Source organism: Kogia breviceps, chromosome 4 (genome assembly GCF_026419965.1).
Source record: "Kogia breviceps isolate mKogBre1 chromosome 4, mKogBre1 haplotype 1, whole genome shotgun sequence".
NCBI classification, from domain to species: Eukaryota; Metazoa; Chordata; class Mammalia; order Artiodactyla; family Physeteridae; genus Kogia; species Kogia breviceps.
This window is the reverse complement of record NC_081313.1, coordinates 55,336,207-55,353,614: the sequence shown is the minus strand read 5'-3', so window position 1 is coordinate 55,353,614 and position 17,408 is coordinate 55,336,207. Positions and strand designations below refer to the sequence as shown.

The following is a 17,408-nucleotide window of genomic DNA, read 5'->3' as shown; positions in this document are numbered from 1 at the left end:
CTTGCCTATTGCAATACCTTTAGATGGAAACTCAATCATTCGAGACTCATTAAAACCCTCCAGAATTGCTTATAAGAGTATCTGATAATCTTTGATATGTAAACTTGATATGTAAACTCTATACTATCTGTTAAAGCATTTGTTCATTATCTATGAATTATCACAATGCCAAACATAAGGCAATTATCTGCCTAAAACTAAAAAGAATTTACACTGTAAAGCTGTACCCAGCACACACCAAACATATGGGATTGGGATGATACATGTACTTTTAAAACCCAGTTTGGGTCTTCCCTGGTGGCGCAGTGGTTGAGAATCCCCCTGCGGATGCAGAGGACACGGGTTCGTGCCCTGATCTGGGAAGATCCCACATGCCGCGGAGCAACTAAGCCCGTGAGCCATGGCCGCTAGGCCTGCGCGTCCGGAGCCGGTGCTCCGCTACAGGAGAGGCCACAACAGTGAGAGGCCCGCATACCGCAAAAAAAATAAATAAATAAAACCCAGTTTGCTTTTAAAAACTTGTTTTCACCATTTGACTTTGGAAAGTAGGTATAACTGGCCATATTTATTTTATTAATTAATTTATTTGGCTGTGTTGGGTCTTCATTGCTGCATGCGGGCTATCTCTAGTCACACCGAGCAGGGGCTACTCTTACTTGTGGTGCGCAGGCTTCTCATTGCAGTGGTTTCTCTTGTCACAGAGCACAGGCTTTAGGTGCACAGGCTTCAGTAGTTGTGGCACTTGGACTCAGTAGTTGTGGCTCACTGGCTCTGGAGCACAGGCTCAGTAGTTGTGGCACACGGGCTTAGTTGCTCCGTGGCATGTGGGATCTTCCTGGACCAGGGATCAAACCCGTGTCCCCTGCATTGGCAGGTGGATTCTTAACCACTGCACCACCATGGAAATCCCGAACCACATGCTTTTTCAACAAAATCTTTGGAACAATGGTTAATAGCAGAAAGCAGAATGCAAACACAACCACAGAAGGTCAGAGATGGAAGAGACCTCTTTAATCTAAACCTCTATTTCCCAGACTAGAAAACTGCCTGAGTGGTTTTTCAAAGTTATGTCCCGATGGTTAATGCCAACCCCCCAGGGGAATTCCCTGGCAGTCCAGTGGCTAGGACTCTGCGCTTCCACTGCAGGGGGCACAGATTCAATCCCTGGTCAGGAAACTAAGATCCCACAGGACATATGGCACAGGCAAAAAAAAAAAAACCAACAAAACAAAAAACCACCACCCCCCCAGAAAAGAACCACCCTGATCCTGGCTCAGAGATCAACTGTATGTAAGTACATTTGAAAAATGATTTTTTTAACTTTCAAAGTTCAATTTTATGGCACAATTTTACAGCACAAACTCATGCTATTTGACTTTCTGCATTTAGCTGAATCGTTTTGTTCAGTCACAACACTGGCAAACCTGCCTTCATAAACTAAGTGTGCTGACTTCAGTTTAAATTTTAAGACATATAAAAATCAATTAAAGGGGCTTCCCTGGTGGCGCAGTGGTTGAGAGTCTGCCTGCCGATGCAGGGGACACAGGTTTGTGCCCCGGTCCGGGAAGATCCCACATGCCACGGAGCGGCTAGGCCTGTGAGCCATGGCCGATGAGCCTGCATGTCTGGAGCCTGTGCTCCACAATGGGAGAGGCCACAACAGTGAGAGGCCCGCGTACTGCAAAAAAAAAAAAAAGGACTTCCCTGGTGGCGCAGTGGTTGAGAGTCCGCCTGCCGATGCAGGGGGACATGGGTTCATGCCCCGGTCCGGGAAGATCCCACATGCCGCAGAGCGGCTGGGCCCGTGAGCCATGGCCGCTGAGCCTGCGCGTCCGGAGCCTGTGCTCCACAATGGGAGAGGCCACAACAGTGAGGCCCGTGTACCGCAAAAAAAAAAAAAATCAATTAAGTTGCTCAAGAGAGTCCTTACCACTTGCTATGAATCCAAATGACATGAAAAACATAAACTATTTATTACCTTTTGTAGTATGAGCAGCACACAGAAAATTAAGAATTTCTTCAACTTGAAGAACTGTACCAGTGTTATAATAGAAACCTTATTTTTATCTTTGGAAAATGATTCAGACTTATACATTAAAAACAATATACTTAAATGAGAGTTCCAAACTGAGGGGATAATCACAATCAACTTGGTTAGCTATATATCCAGTATTATCAGCTAATTTTACTTTACCAGAAAAAACCTGAATTTTAAAAAAAGCTGAGATTTAAGGGTACCATTTGAAATAATTTGGTGTTTTATGATATTGGATTCCATTTCCAGACAAATCAGCCTTCTGTTAGCCAAAGGATTTAGGAAGCTACTAACCAGCACAGCACCCAAAACAGTTTAAAACAGTAACAGATACAACTTCTGAGTGTAGTTTTCCATAGCTTAATATTAACAGCACTAATGACATAAAAAGGTACATTATGGAAAGAAAACACCAGTTTTAATAATTATAAAATATGTACAAAACTTGAATATTCCTGTAAGATACAATTCAAGTCACAACTGAATTATAATTGTAATTGGATACTTTGATATAATGGAAAAGGCTAGTTGGTTTAAAAAAAGCATGTAAACCATAAAAGATAAAAAGCGTTTAAAAATACACAACGAAATTCTAACCAGGTTTAAACTTTGATTTTTAAAAAGTAAACATAGATTTACAATTTTCAAATTTCACACATCTGTTACTTATACATGATCTTTATTACCAGGATAACATGAAATAAAAAGCTCTTAAGCATTTATACACAGAAAAAAAAAATCAATAGGGAGGCTGGTAGGACTCAGTATCCGTAGTAGCTAAAATAGGAAAAGGCCAGGGACTTTATCAATGGAGTCATAAAACAGACTTAACCAAAACTGCAAGCTAGGCAACAGCAGTTTCACTTCAGAGACTTTATTGCAGGGCCCCAGTTTCCTTATCTGAAAATAAATGATTATAAGTAACAGTTATCTGAAGGGAGAATTCTGGGAGAATTAAACTATCCCCTATAAGACCCAATGAGCATACTTAGGTATTAAGACCTGATTGCCTAGGGTGGGAAAGTTCACAGCACAGTGTACTCCAGGACCTTCCTTAAAGGTTTAAAAACCTCAAACAAAAGTTCTTAATACAAGAACCAATGTTCAAAGCATAAAATCCTTACTTAGAGTGTTCAGCCCAGTTGATTATCAAAAGCTATTTATAAAATGATGATGATATACTGATGATATCATTCAATACTGATGATATTAAAACTACCAAAACTCTGTAATGATCACAAAGATTTGGCCTCCCAGGTTAGAGTCCAAAGTCATTTTGACTCCTGATAACATTGCAGAGATGTCAGTCAGATACTTCTTAACCTAACAATGTGGCATCTGCTGTCTATGTTTTCTGTCGATCATAATCTCCAACCATCTTCTTAATGTGTGACAATTTGCTCTTCAACTGCTTGCAATAATTCCTCTTACTTTTGTAATCTGCAGACTAAAAAAGGAGGAAAAAAATAGAATCGCGTAAATTTAACAAACTAAAAACGAGTTATGTTTTAGCTGCTGGGAAGGCAGAGGTGATCAACAACAAAAAGGGAGCATTAGTCATATAGAATTGCAGGGAGTGTTAAATGAAGTAACATGCATAAGGCACCTGGCAGTTATCTCTAACCACATGAGCAGCTGATTCTCTTTTCTCAATCATCTCTTCTAACCTGAGTTTTACAAAGGATACACTCATTTCTAATGATTTGTAAAGTCGGCAAGAAAATCTATCAGCCTTTTTTTGCTAAAACATGATTTAAAAAACAAATCAGTAAAACAAGAAACTGGTGATATGGGTTTACTTAGAATAAAGAAACAGGGTAAATGGGGAGTGAGACAGGAAATTTTGCTATGTACGTTTTTAAACTCTTGAATTTAAATTCATGACATTCTGGGAATTCCCTGGTGGTCCAGCAGTTAAGACTCGGCACTTTCACTGCCGTGGGCCGGGGTTTGATTCCTGGTCTGGGAACTAAGATCCCACAAGCTGCGCAGCACAGCCAAAAAAAAAAATTAATGACTTTTGGAATTTTAAAAATTAATATAAAGCCTTTTAAAAACCAAAAATGTTTTAAGGCAATAAAGACTGATGATGCTGGGAAATTCCCTGGCAGTTCAGTGGGTGGTTGGGACTCTGTGCTTTTATTGCTGAGGGCCCAGGTTCGATCCCTTGCTGGGGAACTAAGATCCCACAAGCTGCGCTGTGTGGCCAAAGGAGAAAAAAAAAAAGAAAAGACGACTGATGATGCCAAGTGTTGGCAAGGATATGGAGCAACAGGAATCTACACTGCTTGTTAGGAATGTAAAGTGGCACAAACCAGGGATGTTGTTGACAGTCCCTACCCAAGGCAGGATCCCCACTTGCTCAATGACCTTGAAAATACATGACTACGTATATACCTAGCAAATGTGTGCCTGTGTGCATACACGCTTAAAAATGAACTACTGCTTCATGCCACCATCTGAATGATTCTCACAAACAATACTGAGCAAAAGAAATCACACACAAATTACATACTGTATGATTCCATTTATGTAAAGTTCAAAATACGCAACACTAATACATGATGTTAGAATGTAGGATGGTGGTTACCTCTGTCTGGGGTGAGTGTAAAAATTGGATGAGCATACAAGGGGTACTACGAAATGTATTTCTTTATCGGGATGCCAGGTACAAAGGTATGTGGTTGCTCTGTGAAAATTTACCAAGTTGTATACTTATGATCCATGTCTTTTTCTGTATGTTACTTCAAACTTAAAAAAAAAAAAAAAATTTTTTTTTTTTTTTTTTTGCCTCAGTGCTGGTTGTAGTTGCAAACAACTGAAATTAAGATTCCAACTTCTTACAGTTTTCATCTTGCAATTATAGGGCCTTTTGTCTATAATCAGTGCATGTGTGACAAGGTATTCAGAGTCATTCTAAAGGTTAAATGAAAAGCACATAATAGTTAAGTTCTTCCTAAAAGAATCTTACAATCTGGGATACTTACTCCCTTAACTTGTTTCAGTCTATTGTATTCATCAGCAGCAGCCTATTAATGAGAAACAAAGGAATATGTTTAGTGGGGCATTTTCTCTTTCAAAAATAACACTCCTGATGTTATATTTTGAAGCTAAAAATGTCATCTTATGACAAAAATATAGGGAATTAAAATAACGAAGTCTTAAAGTTCTCACAACTATTATGGTCAGTAGGAGGGCCTGAGGAATCCCGTGACAGGAAATTTATGACATTAAGATACTTCTCACATTCCACTCACAGACAGGTAGTAAAACTGTCTGTCCTGCTGCCTCTCACCTCTCCCCATGCCAGCCCACGTGGCACGTAGACCCCAGAGAACTCTTTCATAAAGCACGGCTCTGACCAGGTTACATCCCACTATAAAACTGGTCTGATCACTCCATTAAATTCTCTACTAATCTAGTCTCCTACCTTTCCAGTCTCAGTGTCCACCATTTGCAATTCTTTAAAAAATTAAGCACATTAATGCTTCTAGATTTCTGTCACGCTCCCCTTATAGCTGTACTCATGTACCTCCCCTACTGTCTGGAGAATGTGTATTGGTTACCTCTCAGTGAAGCCTCCCCTAAACTCTCCAGGCCTTCAGCAGACTTTATTCCTTCTCAGAGAAGTTAGCGACAGTACTTTCTATACATAATGTAAATATGGCATTAGTCCCATTGTCAAAGTTGTGTAGGTGTCAGTTTCTCTCTTTGAATATGAGCTCTTTGAGAGTGGAAACATGATTTGTCTTTGTAACCTCAGCACTTCCACATCAAGGACACAGTAACAATGAGTAAGCATTGATTGCATTAAGAAAGGTTTACTGGGCTTCCCTGGTGGCGCAGCGGTTGAGAATCCGCCTGCCGATGCAGGAGACACGGGTTCGTGCCCCGGTCCGGGAAGATCCCACATGCCGCGGAGCGGCTGGGCCCGTGAGCCATGGCCGCTGAGCCTGCGCGTCCGGAGCCTGTGCTCCGCAACGGGAGAGGCCACAACAGTGAGAGGCCCGCGTATCGCAAAAAAAAAAAAAAAAAAAAAAAAAAAAAAAAAAGAAAGGTTTACGATACCATAGAGAAGCCATAAAAGAAAACAATAAATAAATCAAACTATATACGAAGCAAATACTTTGAAACCAGAAAGCAGATCACCCCAATTAAAAATGGCAAAAGGTATTTCATAAAAGGACTATTTTTTTTTTTTTTTTTTGCAGTATGCAGTCCTCTCACTGTTGTGGCCTCTCCCGTTGCGGAGCACAGGCTCCGGACGCGCAGGCTCAGTGGCCATGGCTCACGGGCCCAGCCGCTCCGCGGCATGTGGGATCTTCCCGGACCGGGGCACGAACCCACATTCCCTGCATCAGCAGGCGGACTCTCAACCACTGCGCCACCAGGGAAGCCCCACAAAAGGACTATGAAGTTCCAATAAATACATGATGTGATAAAAAAGTTTAAATAATGGTATCTAAGACACAAGTCAGTAATTTTTCAGACAAAAAATGTTAGTGAGATATGGGTCAGAGGAGCCTCTAGAGCATTACTAGCAGGAATACAGTTGATATAATCTTTCTGGAGGGCACTTTTGCAACAGAAGTTTAAATGTACTAACCTCTGACTCAGCAATTTCACATTCTGGAATTCGTTCTAGCATATAAGTGGGTAAGTGTGTAAGGAAGGAGAGGTTCATCAGTGTATTACTAGTAGGGTCAGAGTGTATGTGTGGCAGTGGGGAGACATACCTAAATGTCTATTTATAGAGGATCACTCAAGTAAATTATGGTACAACCACGAAATTGAAAATTGTGGAGTTATTTTTTTAACACATAAAAATATTTTCTAAGTAGATCTTTATTATTGACATGAAATGATAACCATAAATTATCGAATAAAAAAGCAAGATATAAGCAGTGCCAGTAAGTATTTAAAAAGAAAAACCTTCACAATGATGGGGATATCTCAAAGAAACACAGGAGGCAATCGAAAGTTACCAATGGTCCTAACTAAAACAATTCAAGCAACAAAACTAAGTAGTGTTGGATTATAACCCAAAGTATAAAACAAATATCTATGAGTCTATACTGACATAAATGATTAAATAAATGGGAGGAAGTGACAAATTTCCCATGCAGACAAATTCCAAATAATTTGTGTAGGTATACCGCTGGAGCATAATTCCCCAGTCCTTAAGTGCGATCTATGCATAGTGACTTCCTTCTAAAGAGCACAATATGGAGATGGGGGTTAAAAAGTAATGAGTGGGCTTCCCTGGTGGCGCAGTGGTTGAGAATCCGCCTGCCGATGCAGGAGACACGGGTTCGTGCCCTGGTCCGGGAGGATCCCACATGCCGCGGAGCGGCTGAGCCTGTGAGCCATGGCTGCTGGGCCTGCGCGTCCGGAGCCTGTGCTCCGCAACGGGAGAGGCCACAACAGTGAGAGGCCCGCATACCAAAAAAAAAAAAAAAAAAAAAAAAAGTAATGAGTAACTCTACATGGACAAACACTACTCCAGCCAGGTGACCAAGAAAAAAAAAAAAAGAGCCATAAACTGTTATTGAGTAAAAAAGCAGGAAGGATATAAGTAAAACTTATGATTCTTTATCAAAGATTGTGTCTAGGTGCACTTCTGCACAGAGGGGACATGTTAACAACTAATATTTTGGTGACAAAATTTAAGGCAATTTATTTTTCTGTATGTAATTCTGTATTATTTGAAATTTTTACAGAAAGAGCGAACTTTGTTTATAAATAGAAAAACTAATGTAGCTATTTTCTTTTAAGCAGGAAGGGATGTGTTATGGATGAACCCGAACGAACTTTTTGGCCAACCCAATATGTTCACAGACCATTGCTTTGTAATTCTTAACTATGTTAGTATACTTTTCAATTTGGAAAGACTTTAATCTAAGACTTGATTTCAATTACTCTTCAATGAAATTACAGTTTGATAATTGATAGCAAAATCTGTATCAATATTAGTATAAAGGATAATGTAGCTCCACAGATTAGAATAAAATTCTATATAATATATAATTATCAGATTTCAATTTACCATATACTCTTCATTTTCTTCTCTATAGTCATCCAGTTCTTTATCCAGACGAGAGAGTTCTTTATTGATCTCATCAAGTTCTGCTTGTAAGCTCTTGTATTCCTGCAGGCCAGTGTCAAAATTCCTCTTGTAGAGTTGTCTTTGTTGATCTGAAGTGATAGGTGGATATTCCCTAAAAATTCAGTGAGAGAAAATGATTACTTATGTATCCTTAGCAGACCTAAGATCCAGTGCTTGTTCCTCAAAGATGATAAGCTGGTGGGATGTGGAGAATGACATTCTCTTGTTTTTGTTTTTGTTGTTGTTGCTTATGGGTAGAGAAAGGTGGGATGCAAATGAGTTCTTTTAAGAATGATTATGCTTTTTACGTTGCTGCTTATTTTTTTTAAAAAAACTATGCCTATTGATTTTTAGAAATAAGTTGAAAATCATTTATGAAATTTCAGGGTGGTCTTAGGAACTCATTTATTCTGAATACACAACACCACATGAGAATGGATACTTACGTTAAAAGTGTTAAAACTGAATTGTGGAACACAAAGGATATTTTCATCACTTCAGTGGCAGAGCAGCTGACTGGCAGCTGGCTGTTTTCTGCTACCACCTACAGTTTTCAGACTGTTTTGAGCATTTTTTTTGTTGGGGCGGTGGAGGGGGGTGTCTTGTTTTTCCCTAATGGAAATCACTTTGATTGTAAAAGTAGACATTAAAAGGTACATGTATGAAAATGCATGCTCATTGTAAAAATAACCTGGCAATGTGATCAACGATGGAAAAAACCCTGAAATTCTGTACCACTTGTATCTCTCAATATGCCAGCTATTCTTTTTTTTTTTTTTTTTGCGGTATGCGGGCTCTCACTGTTGTGGCCTCTCCCATTGCGGAACACAGGCTCCGGACGCGCAGGCCTAGCGGCCATGGCTCACGGGCTTAGTTGCTCCGCGGCATGTGGGATCTTCCCGGACCAGGGCACGAACCCGTGTCCCCTGCATCGGCAGGCGGATTCTCAACCACTGCGCCACCAGGGAAGCCCCCTATGCCAGCTATTCTTTACATATGACAGTGATGCTATTAACCACCCATAATCCACTGAGGAAATACTCTGAATTGTTTCACGGGACTAAGGAACTTCATAGCAATATGGAATTTTAAATGTCATATATAAGACAGTCTAAATATCTTCATTTTACAGACAGGAGAAATTAGATGATTTGCTCAGAAGGGAAACAAGAATTCAGAATTTCTAAAAGTTTTCATTTAAATCTTGCATGATACAAGACAGGCAAATATTTTACAGACAGATGACTGAACTAGGCCAAAACTCTTTAGGGGTAAGCGGGAGATGAAATATGAGAGCCACCAGTGAGTATGGGACTTCTAGCTATACTTGCCCCATCCATTCCTCCCAATACCTTGAGAAGCAATGTTTTGATTAACCACAATTCACACAGCAAATGTTTCTGATTTGTGTCCCATTCCTCAGAATACTTGGGCAAAAAAAGGCTACAGGTCATATACGAGTACAGCTGGCAATGACAGACTATAACAAAACCATTGACACACAAAGTAACTTAACCACAACACTAAATTGTTAACTCCACTGTTTACAAAACTGCTTGCCAAAGTCCTCTGGATTAAACTTTTAAAAGACTCTCTGGTCTCATCATGAAAGCTTAACTTAAAAGTAAACGCCAAAGGAAAGCCATAGCACTGGTCCAGAATTTTATAATTAGTGAAACAAAGTTCCTCTATACCTGTATTTCATTTATTTGAAAAACCTTGCTTAGGTGACTATTAGTAAAAGCATATAGCACTGGTGAAGTTTATCAGTCATTTTGTGGAGGTGTGCTGAAAGTGGTTTCAAAACATGTTTTTAAGTCAAAGTGCTTTTAAGCCAAACACATTCCTTCCAGGTCAATCTTTATTACAAAAGAGTACTAAGGGGAAAAAAAGTATCCAGAAACTGTCTCCAGCCCTGGCTGGCAAAGAATGAAGTTGTACCACCCACCCCAGTTGAGGAGGCAACACCACCAAAACCTGGTTGTACAACCATCAGATGCGCAAGGGGTTCCAGCGAGAGGCGCCCCAGTACCTGATCCAGTCCTCCTCCAGCTCATCACAGGACTCGCCGCCCGTCGTGTAGTCTGTTTCATAGTGGTCTTGCTCTGATCTCCTCGACTTTCCTGCCCTGCCCTTCGAGGGAGCCCTTTTTGAAAGTGTCTCCAAGTTACCACTGTTGCTGTAATGAGGCTGTCGGAAGTCCTCCACAGGTGAGGTCACTGGCAGCTCCTGGGCCACTTCAGGCACCCTAACAAAACAAGAATCACCTGTCCCGTGAGCATTACCAGACTTTGTCAGAGCACCGAGACCACAGAGGGCAGCAACACGTGGGCCGCATTCACTCAACCAGCCACCTGCCCAGCTCCCCTAATACACACGAAGAGCTTTAAGGCTCTGATGTAAGGGGAGCTCATTAGTAAACCTTGTACGAAAAACGGATGTAAGATTTCACATGAGGAAGCACGCTGATCTGGAATAGAATTATTGACCTGACCCGTGCCAGGGACTTACTCCACAAAAAGCTGTTAGGAAAATAACAAACACGACTCTTTTCTACAGGTTCTTCTAGTTCCATGGAATGCTGAGTGGGGAGAGGAATGCACATACATATCTACCTTTAGAGGCTGACTCTCAGAGATAAGCTCTTGGTAATATTAATTTTAAACTCCTCTGTATCAATTCTCTTTTCAAGAAACAATGTTGAAAAATACTGAAAATTTAAACTAAAAAACCTAAAAAGCTTCATATTGTAATAGATGAAAGAGCTCATTAAGACTTCTTTTTAAATTGCGCTGTTAATCCTGAAGCCTTGTAGAATGAATGAAATGGAAGAGTTAACATTACACTTATTTTTCTAACGCCAATTATTTAATATTGCATCAGATTTTTAATTGCATATAATGTTTCTGCCACAAGCAGAAAAACGAAGCCTAACATGGAATAAAAGACCAAGAGCTGTGGCAACTGTAGACTACTTCTTCTTTTTTAAAAAATATTAATTAATTTATTTATTTATGGCTGTGCTGGGTGTTCGTTTCTGTGCGAGGGCTGTCTGGCTCTAGTTGCGGCAAGCCGGGCCCACTCTTCATCACGGCGCGCGGGCCTCTCACTGTTGAGGCCTTTCTTGTTGCTGAGCACAGGCTCCAGACGCGCAGGCTCAGTAATTGTGGCTCACGAGTCCAGGTGCTCCGCAGCATGTGGGATCCTCCCAGACCAGGGCTCAAACCCGTGTCCCCTGCATCGGCAGGCAGAATCTCAACCACTGCGCCACCAGGGAAGCCCTGTAGACTACTTCTGAGTAACAGAAATGCAAAGCTGCACTTTGCCCCTGTAGCAGAGCTGGAGAAGGGCAAGAGGAGAAACAAGGCACCTGAGACTTTCCAACATCAGCCTTGCTATTCAAGTCAACTATTTAAAAGTCTGAAGAATTTTTTTTTTATTGCTTTCAACTTACAGAACTGTCATCTTGAGCTTTATCCACGAGGTGGACTGTTTTCTAGGTGATCCAAAACTGCTTGGTTCTAACTGTTGCCAAAGTCTTAGATTTCTAATCACACTTATTAATTTCTTATAGACTCCTAAAGCTTTAGCGGGGGTGGTAGCTGGGGGGTGGTGGTATTTATTTCTTCTTTCTAAATTTATCCAGGTTAACATGGCTTTGAGTGCTCTGTGAGTCAATGATTAACGAGTTCCTAGATACTCTGCCAGGTACACTATGCTTCTTAGCTCTGAGGTGGCAAACAAAACCTTTAGAATGCAGTGGGTTTGTTTGAAGTGCTGCGGGCCAGAGAGGGAGGATGCTAAAGGGCAAAAGAAATTAGAAAAAAACCCCAAATATTAAGGTGGGCCTCCTCCCATAATTTTATATTAGGTATTGATATTATAAATCTTCACCTTAGAAGTTTTCCATCTCCCCTCTTCCTACACCCTTCCAAACACTAAACAATAACTTGATACAGCATGAAAGCTAAAAATGAAATGCTTGGCAAGGAAAGTATATATAAATTTAACAGGGGATATGTGCACTCTTAGTCACCTTCAAACCTACTTTTAGAGACAAGTCTGGTTAGGTCAAAAATCGGCACAAGCCAGAAGTAACCACCTGTATACTTTCCTCAGTATCTGACTCAGTCCCCTAGGTGTGGAAATCTGCCCTTGTGTAGTTTTTGACTTCCTTCTTTTTTAAGCTTGTTTTATTCTCTCTCTCTCTCTCAACACACACACACACACACACACACACACCCTCAACATGCCTTTGCTGCTCTATCTCACCCCAACAGTGTACTTATTGTCCACTTCCTTCCGCCCCTGTTGTATTGCAACTTCCATGGGAACACAAACTCCATATTCCCAGGGGCACCTGGCCCAGTACATGGCAGGGATTCAAGGTAATTACTGAATTGAAAAGACATTCACAAGAATTCTCTTCACTGAGGACACCCAGTATCGGGGAGGAAAGAGAAACAAAATGCATGATCACATCAGTGTCATGACTGTCGGAATGACATCCATGAACATGGTATTTTAAAACTGCCATCATCACTGAGGGGAATATCCAAGCCTTGCCAACCAGAGAACTCCATCTTCCTGGACCCAAAAAGGACCAATCAGAATCTTTCCAATAGATTTGATATGTAAGTTTTGGGAAAGTAAATTCCATTCTCTGAATCTGGTGCTAGAAGATCAGAACAGCCTGGGGAATGTGCATGGCTAGCCTGCTACAAAAGAAGCTGTACTGAGACTAAAACCAGCATAGCAACAAGAACCCTGATATCCTCTGAGTCCCTGGATCATGCTGTGCCCGAAGCTAGCACCATTTCTGGGCCTTAGGCGCACCAGTGAATTCCTACAACCTGTGTAAAAGCCCTAACAGATTACCCTACCAGCCTAAATACTACTACCAGACAATGGTCTCATCGGGCACTCTAAGGTATCAGCCTGCCCTGAAAGCTCTGCATCACATCAGCGCTCCACTTCTTTGATTTACAAAGGTTAATTCACCCTGGGTGTGGAAAAAAGAGTAGGGAGTGTACCTACTATCTCCCAAATTCACTTAAAAGAGGGTGGAGAAGAAACTATCTTCAGCTGCATTCTGCTGTCTCCTAATCCAGGATTAATTCTAACCGCCTTCAAATTCTAAGGTTAGGACATTATGGTGAGAGCAAAAGGAGCCAGACACCAAAATAATTTCCATATGATTCCATTTTATAAGAACTCTTGATATGGTGACAGGCGTCAAACCAGTGGTGGTGGGGAAAGGGGGGTACACGTGGAGAAGACAACGTTTTGGAGCGCTTGAAATGCCTCTCTCTCGGTCTGAGGGCAGTTACTTCAGTGATCACATGTGTGAACTCTCATCAAGCTGTATATCAAGATACGTTATGCCTCGGGGGGGGGGGGTGGTGGAACATCTTAGTATTGAGGCACCTCATTCTTAACCTGGACCTCAGACAACGTTCCAATTCTAATTCCTTCTCCATCCACTACAATAATAAGGAGGAGAGGCACTGGTGAGTTACTAAACACCTTCAAGAAACACCTGAGGAAAGACACGCTATGACTTAACGTGCATCCCTTAGTCATCCAGGAGAACGTACACTGAATCCTCTGTAGCGTAGCGCTCAATGCTCTGCCACAGACAACAATCAACAATGTCTATTACCCGCCGAGGCTGCAAGTTCCTCCCGTCATTACCACACACTGTTGCATTCATTATCCCTTACCTTGGCACCATCCCCATCCTCCCCTTATGCTGGGTTCTAAAACTAAGCATCATATTTGTATTTTCCAGGCCTTCAAAAAACTTCTAGGGTGTACTCCTGGAGTATAAACTGGTACAACTCTTATGGAGTACAATTTGACTACATCTATCAAAATAAAATATGCGATTTCCTTTAACCTGGCAATTGTGCTTTTAATATTTTTCCTCCAGATACACGGACATATTTGCAAAGTGATAAATGTGCAATGTGCAAGTTTATTCTCTGCAGAGGTTTGTAATAACAGAACATTGGGGAAAAGTGTGCATCAATGTGGGATTAATAAAACAAATTTTAGTATACCCATTTAATGGAATATTATGTAGCTATAAAACAGATCAGTAAACTCTGTATCCTGATATGGAAAATCACTAAGATATATTGCTAACAATGCATTTAATATGCTATTGTCTTTTAAAAGGAAAAAATAACCAACATCGTATTTGGCCAGCATTATTTACTTAAAAATAACCTCTGGAAAGACATAAAAGAAACTGGTAACACTAGCTGGCCCTGGGGAGAGAAACTAGACAGCTGGGGACAAAAGGGATTCCCTTTTGCTCCTTTAAAATTTTACATCATGAATGTACTGGCTGACTGAAGAATAAGTAAGATATTTAAACTGTTCCAAATGAATCTGTGAAAATATCTTAGTTCTCATAAAAAGGGACAGCATGTGGGAACGCTGGAGTCCTGCAGGCCTTACAATTAATTTGGAGGCACAGCTGGTCACAAGATGCATTATAGATATTTATTTTGTATGCATGGAAGTCATGCAAATCATAGCTTGAACCTTTTACAAGGATTGCATCTCTACTGTGTACCTCTGCCTCTCATAGCCTCTCATGATTTGGTTTTTGTCAAAATCCAAAGAGAAGAAGGAGAATAGAGAAAATGCTCTTCCTCCAAATATTTACAACTGAAATCAAAAGTAAGCTTGATGCTGAAGACCAAAATAAAATATATGGAAGGTTAGGCAGAATGCCAGTCTACTTCCAAATTCCATTCCAGGGTAATAATAAAATCTATTCTCTTCAAACTGATTCCATACTTAACTCACCTGCTGGTGTCATCTTAGGGGCTCCAGGCACCCAAACTACTATGCACTCAGAGTGGATCTCTACAAACTTGGCCCCCTAAGTGGCGGTGGAGGTTGGAGATAAAACTTTGAACAAAAATTTCCCAGCAGACAAACCTTTAACTTAGAACGATCATATTAGCTAAAGGGAAGGTTTATTTTTTTGGTCTACGAAGGAACTTGGAGCTCTAGAATTATAAACAGGAACGTTAATTTATCATCCTTAGGCAAACTACATCCAAGTCCTTAACAATATCCCCAACATCTCTCTCTTGTCATTAAGGTGAATTAGACTTAGGCTTCAAGGGTAACCTAAAACTGCAACAGGGATACTATTTCAATAACCTGAATGGCACCTTCTCTAGGCCAGAAACTCACTGTGAGGTTTTTCACACCACATGTAAAACAAAATCTAGAGGCTTTATCAGTTTCACATCCCCCAGCAAAAGGGGTCTAATAATTATAGGCAGGAGGAGAGACTGAGAACCACACTTAGCTCTGCTATCAATCCGTAATACCCTTCCACCCTCATCTAAACTTCAAAACCAGAAATAGGAAAGAACCACATTCCACCTCCGCCTATAAGGCAGAGATCAGTCTCCAGCCTTTGTGAAAACTGTTGGTTTTTTTTTTTTTTTTAAGGCAAATGGCACAAAACAACTGATTTATAAACACATGCAAATACTCACTTTTTCAGACTCATTCTAGCAAAAGAAGGAAGACGCTACTTACGGTGTTGATTTATAGGAAGACTCTGGATACAGTCGCTTCTCGTTCACTTTACCATTGGAGGAGTAGGCCACGGGGCTGTCCACTCTCTCCACGTAGTCAGAAAGGGGAGGAGGCATGTCTTGTGTGCCTGCAGAAACGTTTTTAACCTAAGGAAACAGTCCCAAGAGACTCAGTTATTATTCAGCCTGTAACATAAAAGGGGGAAGAAATGAAAGAAAAATATCATTTATAAAACTATCTAATATTTATCGGGCTCATTAAATATTATTAACCTATCTGACTACCTTGTTATTATCCAGTGTTAACAGTCAAATCAGCACAGAAATGGTGCTTTTGTTAGTTTAACAAATCCAGAATCAATTACAAACAAGAAAAAAATCCAAATTACCTGATCCTCATCCTGATGTGATTAGGTTTAATAATTATCCACCCCATCTTAGGCAGACTAATCTCATTGTATCTGGCCTAGGTCCGAGTTAGAACGAGAATTTTCATTTCTAACAAGTTCTAAGGTAATGCTTATGCTGCTGTCTGGGCACCACTCTTGGAAAACCACTAATCTAGGACAAAGAACATTGATTCTTCTCAATCCATTCACCCTAAACATGGAATGTTACAACTACATTAAGGGGCTTCCGTGGTGGCGCAGTGGTTGAGAGTCCGCCTGCCGATGCAGGGGACACGGGTTCGTGCCCTGGTCCGGGAAGATCCCACATGCCGCGGAGCGGCTGGGCCCGTGAGCCGAGCCATGGCCGCTGAGCCTGCGCGTCCGGAGCCTGTGCTCCGCAACGGGAGAGGCCGCAGCAGTGAGAGGCCCGCGTACCACACACACACAAAACAAACTACATTAAGAAGCTCAAACTGATTTCTGCTACGGTTCTTTAATAACAGATTTGTTTGTTCTCCCTTTACTTTCTCAATGGCTCTATCACCAATAGCCTATACAGCACAGTCACAACATCAACTGCCTTCCCTCTCTACCTTTCTTATTCCATTCTGATGTGTGAGTGAACGTGTTCTAAGAAGTTATACACACTGGAGATGATGCCTTGTTAACAAGAAAGTTTTGTATATAATAAGCGTAGGCAATTAGAGTCTCAACATTACCTGTCAGATGTAGTAGGTCCAACACTCTTTAAATTTCACCTAAAAATCTTCACATTATTGTATATTACTCTGCCAGAAAAATAATAACTGCTAAGCCCAGACAAGTCATTGAGTTGGTCTGAAGTCAAGGAATAAAACTAAGGTGTGAGGGGAAAAGAAAAAAAACACTAAAAATTATTTCTGTGAAAAAGAGCAACTTTTCAAACTTAGGGATGGTGCGACTGCTTTAGCTTGGTGATGAGCTCAGTGGCATCCAATTACCTGGGCTCACTCCAGATCTGCCAACTACCCAACTACAAGTTCTAGAAAGCCTCAATATCTTCATCTGTAAGAAATGGGGATGCTACCTGCTTCATAAAGTTGTTTTGACAATTAAATGAGATGACAAGGTATCACACTTAGCACAGGGCCTTTATGAACACAGTAAAGACTCAGAAGATGCTGGTTTCTAGAATTAAAGCCATTGGATCTAAACAAAGAATTTTCACAAGTATTTGAAGGGGATGGCGGACTTTTAATTGGATTATTTGCTATTATAAATCTTTACAATTAGATTCAACATAGCGTATGTCCCTGCCACACACACAAACT

At 40.8% G+C, this 17,408-nt stretch overlaps 1 protein-coding gene across 10 annotated transcripts in view; it reads right to left on the bottom strand.

Moving 5' to 3' along the window:
• Positions 1 to 887: 887 nt before the first annotated feature.
• The window catches only part of OCLN (occludin), a 49,775-nt gene continuing 33,254 nt past the window's right edge, over positions 888 to 17,408 (bottom strand). For 5 of the 10 annotated variants that reach the window (XM_067031106.1, XM_067031104.1, XM_067031101.1 and 2 more), the window contains 5 exons: positions 15,711 to 15,856; positions 10,174 to 10,389; positions 8,082 to 8,253; positions 5,023 to 5,064; positions 1,956 to 3,482 (listed from right to left, as the gene is read on the bottom strand). In XM_067031106.1, coding sequence (XP_066887207.1) covers positions 3,381 to 3,482; positions 5,023 to 5,064; positions 8,082 to 8,253; positions 10,174 to 10,389; positions 15,711 to 15,856 — 678 coding nt within the window. In that variant the 3' untranslated portion in view covers positions 1,956 to 3,380. Of the gene's footprint in view, positions 3,483 to 5,022; positions 5,065 to 8,072; positions 8,254 to 10,173; positions 10,390 to 15,710; positions 15,857 to 17,408 lie in introns of those variants that run through there. The other 5 variants (XM_059062553.2, XM_067031100.1, XM_059062551.2 and 2 more) reach the window with 4 other exon arrangements.